This window comes from Lytechinus variegatus, chromosome 16, assembly GCF_018143015.1.
Source record: "Lytechinus variegatus isolate NC3 chromosome 16, Lvar_3.0, whole genome shotgun sequence".
Taxonomy (NCBI): Eukaryota; Metazoa; Echinodermata; class Echinoidea; order Temnopleuroida; family Toxopneustidae; genus Lytechinus; species Lytechinus variegatus.
In genome coordinates, this window is record NC_054755.1 from 28,330,845 (window position 1) to 28,339,918 (window position 9,074).

Genomic DNA, 9,074 nt, shown 5'->3' on the forward strand with positions numbered 1-9,074 from the left:
CCATACACTTTTTTAAATATATATATATTTTTATTTTTGACCATACCATGATATATGAAAGTGTCCTCTTAACTGACTCAGAGAGAAATTCAGCTGTGTATCTTTGGCAATCCACAACCTCACATTAAACATAAATGTCACTCAAATTACTTTTAAAGAATAGTATGTAACGTCCCATAGGATATTACCTCAAACGAAGGGAGCGAGCGCTTTCAGATACACTATAAGAAATGTTGGGTAAAATTTTTACCACCACGAGGGTAATTATGTGTCCAACCAATTTGGGGCAGTATTTTACCCAATGCGGGGAGCATATTGTCCAGTAAGGTTAAAAAATAAGCAGAAATTACTTTAGAATGGGCAAAATTCACTGGATAAATAAAAAAGGCCCCAGAGAAATGCCCAGTGTTGGTTGGACACATAATTACCCCCATGGAGCACTTTTACCCAATATTGTTTAGAGTGTGCACTATTCCATTATCCTTTTCCTACATATCTTTCATTCCTTCTCTATTTCATCTCTCTCTGCCCCCCCCCCCTAAGTTTACAGAATACACCCTGTACAACCATAATTATCATGCGTTTAAATAGTTTTGGCCAATTATAGACTCTATACTTTGTTCATGATTTTATCTTTATCATCTTCATTTCTTCGAAGCCGCCTCTGATATACGAGCGGATTACAAAATAATCTAATCCTGAAACGTACTTGACCTAATAACCATTGCACTATGATTCCAATCAAGATTATATGACCAAGTTTGAATGAAAATATTAAAATGAGAACCGTTATGACCATGCGCGATTATTTCGTAAGATATTTTGTTTGGTCCCTCTGGGAGGGGTGTGGGGTGGGGCGAGACGACCCTCTCCCATAGGACGCTGCATGTACAAAATTTGAAATTCTAAGGGATTGAGAACTCCCCGCCCCACGCCGGGATCGCCGCCCCTATGGGTATGCTATTCGGAAACTTGTACCTGAGATTGTACCATATACATCCAAAGTCTCAGTTATCGACCGAGGTGCATTTTTTTCTATTTGTTGTTGTTGTTGTTTGTTTCAAATATTGAAAGACTACATCGTATATAGGCCCTGCAATGGTGCAAAAATTATTTCGAAATTTCAAGTAAAACTCGGAAGTATCAGCAAATTAAAAAGGGCATGATAAGAAAATAATCGTAAAAATTATCCTTAAGTCCCTTCTTGCAGGAAGCCGACGTTAATATCAAGGGGGCATAAAATCAGTTTAATACTAATGGGAGGGGCAAAGTGGCATAATCGGCTAATGCACTCTCAGGGGTAGTATAGTTAAACGACCCAACGCATAATATAAGGGGCGGCGCCATGGTATGTTGATGGGAAGGGGGGTGCAAGAGACCACTTAAAGGTGACGTCATCCTTTTTATTGAATGAAAGGGGCGGAGCGTTATAGTTTTACACGACCCCACACCTCTCTTTTTGATAGTCTGCCCCTTTTTTTTTGCTTCTCCTATATTTTCCAAATGCTTAGGAATTCATGAGGGGCGGTTAGTTTACACTTGCAGCACAATATTTTCAGCGCTTTTATTGCATTATTTTCCCTATTTCCTACTCACCTTTTCTATTATTATTGTTGTTGTGTATTAGAGGCTGTTACACTCTAAAAATAATATTGGGTAAAAGTGCTCCATTTTTATTTATCCAGTGTGATGAAAATTTTGCCTATTTTAAAGTAATTGCTGCTTATTTTTATCCTTACTGGACATTATGCTTCGCGCATTGGGTAAAATATTGCACAAAATTGGTGCACAGTAAAAACGCTGTTTCGCTGTTTACTATATGAATCTTACAGTATCTGTTTAACCGTTTAAACAATCATGTTTAATATATTGAAGATTAGATTTTGAAAATCAAACTTTGTTGCTTAAGATTTAAACACTTGTTTAAACTGTTTAAACAATTACTGTAAGGTTAATAAAAATTATAGTAAACAGCGTTGTGTAATTATTATTTATTTTTTTACTGTGTATGACTCAATGATTACCCTCGTGGTTGTAAAAAAATTACCCAATATTTTTACATTGTACTCCTCCCCCTTACTGTATAGTGCATGTTTGTGCGTTACTTAATTATCATACATAAGAGAAGAAATATCAGGAAAGAAAATGATTATCTTTATTTTCACATGCTTTTATTGCAAAAACACCTCTTCAATAAATTACTATACTAACAGGAAGATGACAGTATACATACATATAAGTTTACAGGAGATTTACATACATAAATTGTCATCTTCGTGACATGAATTATCTTGAATAATAGAGCGCATATACAGATTCAATGCGGAAGTGAAAGATCTGATGAGAGTCTGAAACTCCCACTCTTCGATCGGCCTGCCTTACAAAAAGAAATAATTTCTAGAGGCGAGCTGAATGAAAGAGCAATATTGTCAGACGACAATAATTGTCATTTATAGTGGTCGCTTCAATGTTTTTTTTGCTGGAGTTCAGACATGTAAATAGAACAAAAATAATTTTTGAATTATTCATTGAGATACGAAGACCCCTTATTCTATCATTTGCGGGAAAAGAATTTGGTGAAGGCTTTGAGCGAACAGATTTGCGTGCAATTAATGCAGGTGATTTTATCAAAATATCGATCGTGATCGTATAAGAACAAACTTAATCTAAAAGAAGATAAAGAATATTTCCTTGACTGAAGCAATAGATTATTGGAGTACACAAAATTTAGTACTTGTCAAAAAAAATAAAATATCTATATATACAACTTTCATATATACAATCATTTACACAACAAAATAATTATACATGATATACCAATGATCATGACTTTTGGTCATAGTGGTAGTGGTCTCAATGTTCAATGAACACGTATATTTTCACAATGTTTCACACGATGATATTGGTCAATATTTTTGTACATTTCATACAAAACAGTATAGCTGATAAGAGTTGACCGTTGTGTATATAATAATTTACTCATTGATACTTTTACAACATCGCATATATATATATACGGCAGTATATACTTTGGCAAGACTGTGCACATTTTATCATGATTATAATCAGGATAATTAAAAATTTATCATCTAAATGGATGTGTCGGAATTTACACGATTTAAAAGCTCGTTATTTCACAGGCCACCCCATTATTATATACGATCACCGTTAAAAATGATTTTTTTTTTTAATTATGCAATTTAATCAGACCAACTTCTGGAATGTTTTGAAATCATCATGAACATTGTAAACTTTAATTCTTCATAGCGATTTTCATGAATACCCTACTTTTTTCACCCAGGCGCGTACGCAGGGGGGGGGGGGGGTACATGGTTCTTCACGATATACAATGTACATTAAAAGCATGGAGACACCAAGCTCACGTGAATGTTATTACAATTTCATTTACTCTGCTTGAAAATGATTTTGACAAAAAAAAGGAATCTTAAAGCCTGTACTTCCCTGTATACGGTTGTCAGATTTTGACAAATATACAGCGTTCTTAAACAAAACCATACAACAATAATTATAAATCTGAATATCAGATCACAGGTATAATATTCACCGTTACACAGTGAGAGTTTCTAAGACGGGTTAAACCCCATAATAATAAACAATCAAGTTAAAAATGCAAATAAGATTAAAGTCTCCTCAGAAGTTCTCATTAATGCTTAACCTCTCAAACTGTAACTTATCCGCATTTTTATTGTTTTCCCCTCATTCTAAACAAGGTATCTGTAATTAATTTCCAAAAAAGGAACAAGTCATAAACATTATCAACATTCTCGTCATTGTCCATCTTCAAAAGAATAAGAAATAGAAAAAAAAATCCTTGAAAATTTAAAGCTCTATTTCCCATTTAAATCTAAATGGGTATACCATCATAATGTGACAAAAACCCTTTAATAACAAATGTCCCAGTTCATAGAGGTATTCTATTCTGGGGAAAGTCTGGTCTCCATCTCTCCTATACACTGCATCTTTGCAATTTATCCAGACATGTCAGAAGTCCTTTGATACTACCCTATAACCCCAATGACCTTCCCTTCCGGTTCAGCATGATTTTTTTTAGAGCATTATTTAAAGAGCAATAGAGTACTCAAGGGGATTCCCCATCATACTATTTCCGCGTGCAAAGCAAAAGTGCATCATATTAATAAGATAGTTTGTGCTAGATGGCACATGTTATATCAAAATAACTCTGTGCATTATTGCACAAAGGAAATCTATTCTTCTTTTCCTCACATTTTACTGTTTTTTATATAAATAAATCCGTCTTCCCGCGCGCACGCGCACGAAAGAGTTCAAAGGCAAGTTCATCTTTTTGTTGGTGCCCCATGATCTGGCTTGGTTGACCCGAGCATGAACACACCGAAGAAAGTCTTATCACTACCGGTGTTGATCCGGAGATCATCATCCGATACGCTTACGGTGATCTTATCGCCCTTCTCTAGGTGGAAGACGCCGCCGTGGTACTTGGTCGAGTATTCGTTGAACGGGGCGACGCTCTGCATCAGTGGAACATGGTTGCGATTGGTTGTAGATCGCTGCGATGGAATAAAACAAAAGAAAGGATGATTTGGGTTATTTATTTATTCTAAAGACACAATCATGATGGATCTTCATCATCTATATCGGTATAAAAGGGGGCCCTATAGTTTCGTCAGAATATCCCCCCAGATCCAAAGCATGATATCGATCATAAGGTCACTGGTGAATAGATTGGGGCGCTTGGGGGCACTGGTAAGCCCCCCCAAAAAAGGAGAAAATAATAAAAGGAAAAGAGAGGGGAGACCGTGATAATGTTTTCTGAAATATTACACTACTCCAAGCCAAATCTATTGTCTACATTTTAAAAAAGTAGGCAATATCCCTCATTTTTTTTCAAATTTGATGTTGAGTAGATAAAAGCAGAAAGGGTTCCCAATATACAATTTAACATTGAAAGACATTGAAATATATTTCGCTTAATGCATCTGCATCTGCAATCCAAATTCCTTTGCAACAAATTTTAGAACGAATGCTATAAAAAAAAATACAACACTGTAAAAAATATTGGGCAAACTTTTAACCAGCACGAGGGTAGTTATGTATCCAACCAATTTTGGGCAGTATTTTACCCAATGCGGGAAGCATATTGTCCAGTAAGGTTAAAAAATAAGCAGAAATTACTTAAGAATGAGCAAAATTTCATCACACTGGATAAATAATAATGCCCAAAAGAAATGCCCAATGTTGGTTGGATACATAATTACCATCATGGAGCATTTTTACCCAATATTTTTAAGAGTGAAGATAAGTCAGAAATGACAAGGAGATTTGAAAATTTGGTGGTCCTCTATAACCACATAAATACAATGATGAAAACCAGAGGAAAGTAAACTTACCATGGGCAAATTGGCGCCAGTTCTTGAGTCGTAGGTAGCGTCGGTCTCTGGATCACTGAAATATATTTGTGTATAGACGTAATAAAAGCCGGGCTCGAGGATCTCAATACCGTAACTGCTCAAGAATTTCACGTTGTGCGTTGTGTTGACTTTCCATATATTCAAGCAACCTACAATAATATGGGGGAAATGATAATGAAGTATTTGTATGAACGACTTTATTTGAATACGAATATATTGAAAGTAAGAATAAGAGCTGTTTTTTTCTTTTCGAGAACATTACTTTGAACCCTCCCACCTATGTTAGTACAAGGTTATGTTCCATCTCCATGCATACACAAATGTATTATTTCCTTTAGTTCGATTATGATGGGTTTTTTTGTCTTGTTCTTGAAATACCTACCACGTCTACTTGTATTAAACTACTACTCCTCTACTTTGTACTTTTAATAGATATACTTCTGTGACATTTATAATAAATATCAATGATTATTAAACAAAAAAAAATAATACAGAGCGATAATTTGCATTTTTTTTGCTGTTGCTGATACTCACCAAAATCTTCATCATTTTGCCTTGGTCCATCGCTAATGCCAACAATATGCGCGTATGCTGATTTCGCTGATTCCTCGTCACCATTCCCTGCACGTTGTGGCATCTCTGTTGTGAGACCATCGAAAACTTGGGGTGGGGGTGAATCCCTGTAGTGACTCGCTGAATGCTAAAACGAAATAAGACGAAAAAAAATAGAGGAATATTGAGAGGATTGCTTTCAATTTCATCAGAATAATCACAGATTTATTCACGAATGAACGTGATTAAAAAAAATTGATGGTTAGATATGCAACAAATTTACGGTCGTTTCGTACCTCAAAAAAATGTGACAAGCGAAAAAAAAAGAAAGGTCTTCAAAAATAATTTATGGGGATGAATTCTCAGGGGTGCTCTATTATTTATGGGGGAAGTGGGTTGAACCCATAGATATGTATCTCTATGGTTGAACCCAGGTTGAACTCCTCAACCACCCCGTGTGTACGCACGGTACGCTGGATCACGAGTGCCGCGTTGTTCAATAACATTGTTAGAAAAAAAATGAACAATGCGGTTTGAATTTAAAACATCGATCGGTTCATATTTCTGACTAGAATATACGCCAGAAATGGCAAGACATATGAGTTGCACCCAGCTGACTACTGATCAAGTCAATTTGACTGTTTTTTTCGCATGTTGTTTATTTTTTGTTTTTACTGCGTTGTGTAGAACAGAAAAAGCATCGATTCAAGTCATCAGTCTGCTTTCAAATGAATGGAAATGCTATATGCATTATTGGTAACTAGGTGTGTACTTGTTTTTGTATAGTACGTAAAAGCATTGCGGAAATTTACTGATTGAGCAATGCGATATGCTCGATGCACATAAGGGATTTTTCCACTCCATCTTCTTTCCACGATGTTTACTGAACCGATGAGCACAATACAAATAAACCGAATTCAGGCTGGGGGAATTTACAGAGCTATTATTGCATTCATCTATCTAAATGTAGGAAGGTAAACAATAAATTGTTTACTTTAACGAGGGTGCCTAGATTTCCGAGCATTATCCCCAAAAAATCATTAGTCATATGCAAACACTAGTTTCTATGAAAAGATGTTTATGGATAACTGTTGATAAAACATGATAAAATAATCATAAATAACGTACTTTTACGAGGGTGCCTAGATTTCCGAGCACTATCAAAAAAGAATCAATAGTCATATACAAACACTAGTTTCTATGAAAAAGATGTTTGAATAAACATGGATAAGTTGATGAAAACATAAAGATAAAATAAACATAGATAACGAACATGTACATAAGAATAGACCAGAGTCTATATAGCGTACATTGTCAGATGATTGTTGAGGCTGATTATAAATTGGAGTTGAAAATATCTACATGAATTTGTAAATATTCATGCAGGTCCCCCCCCCCCATCAATCTTTTTCTATTGCTTTTTTGTTTGGTAATACTCCCTAACTTTCTCTGTCCCTTCTTGTTCTCTCTCCACTTATGAATACTTTCCTTATGCTATCTTCCAGTAGTGAAGGAGGCATAGTCTTAATCTACAAGAATTAAAGCTTGGAAAGAAGGAAGAACAGAAGGAAAGGGAAAAAATCGGAGGGTACAGTTCAACAGATGACTAAACTTACCGGATTGAAAGCCTCCCTTGCCACCTCCATCTCATGCCCAAGTCCATGGCTTTTGACGTAGAGATAGAACGTAAAGCAGGACACGATCAGCGCAAAAAACGCCAAAATGAAACACACTGCGATGGCGCAGGCAGTCGAGTTGCAGACACCGAGCTGTTTGGCGCGCGAACTCAGCTTCCTCGATAGCTGTCGTCTGAAGCTCCGATGACGCTCAAGATGATGTGACGGAATCCAGACTGCCGAGGGGCTATCGACGTCGCCCATGCGGACTTCGGTGTCCATATTCGATGCAGGAGTCGTTGTCGCCGGTCGGGAGAGTTTGGACCACAGCTTGCCAAGCCACGAAAGCATTTGATTACGGTTTGAAGCTGGTGATAAGAAATCTCGAGTCCACAGATTGTTGAGGGCACCTTTTTAATGACTCAAGAGAACTGATTGTAAAGAGCAATAGACTGCTCTCGTGTTGTGTTTTAAGTTGCAAGTTTCAGTTGATGCTCAAGTACAAACTGAATGATTTGAAGTGTCCGAAACTGATGTATGTGTTCTGGACATGCACGGCCGCTTGATGGTCAACTGTTGTTGAGGTTCGGTCGATGAATGAACTGATTAAATCGATCGATCTGGTCCTGGTCGTAATCCGCGAGATCTTGGTCTATGACTCATGGGGATCCCTCGATTGATCAGGATTGCGAAACTTGTGACAAAAAAAATGTGCTCTTAGACCTTCCGCGGGAAAACCCACAAACTCAATGTAGACCGAGTTTGGAGAGACAGCAAAAAGAGCCAACGCTGATTGAACTCTGGTGAAAGCTTTAAATGTAGAAATTATTATATGAGTACAATAAAGCCAGCTGTTTCAATTAAAAACGAAGGACTTTATGCCTGATTTCAAACCGTGTTCTGTTTGACTAATAATGAAAGTGATTCAAACGAAATTTTGACTTTGACACGATTTTAGTTGACTTCGATGTGCATGTGGTACTCTGATCCAAGTGACAAAAGATCAATGCTTTTATATGAGAAAGAAGCTTGGAAAAACCACGGGCTTGTGGAAAAACCAATGGGGATTCCCCGACTCGACGACCGGAGATCACTTAATTAGTCTACTAAACAGACATTCAAGGATTATTCATTTGGAGGTTGTTCTTTTAAAGAATACTATGTAGGCCATTATGCAAAAAAAATTATAGTCTTTAGTCATACATAATAGAATAATTGTCTAAGGGGATTGCATGAGAAGTATTACAGAATTGTGAACAGAGTTTCAGCTCGCAATGACCAACAAAGAGTTTTCAGTTAAGACTAACCATGACATCACTTGCACGCACGCTCTTCATACATGCATTGTAAATTACATGTATACCAGGGATCTTGTTTTTTTTTAAATACATATATATTATAACACACACTACACAGAAGTTACATGTTAGCCCCCCCCCCCCTCTCTCTCTCCCTCCCTCCCTCGATCTCAATCTCTTTCTCCTAGCCCAGCGTCTTT

At 36.7% G+C, this 9,074-nt stretch overlaps 1 protein-coding gene across 1 annotated transcript; it reads right to left on the reverse strand.

The window, feature by feature from the left end:
- Positions 1 to 2,149: 2,149 nt before the first annotated feature.
- LOC121429973 lies at positions 2,150 to 8,588 on the reverse strand. Its single transcript, XM_041627242.1, has 4 exons — positions 7,577 to 8,588; positions 5,943 to 6,108; positions 5,388 to 5,557; positions 2,150 to 4,547 (listed from the first exon to the last, which is right to left on the reverse strand). Exons 1-4 carry the CDS (start codon positions 7,925 to 7,927, stop codon positions 4,317 to 4,319), a joined length of 918 nt encoding a protein of 305 aa, XP_041483176.1. The 5' UTR covers positions 7,928 to 8,588; the 3' UTR covers positions 2,150 to 4,316.
- Positions 8,589 to 9,074: the final 486 nt, after the last annotated feature.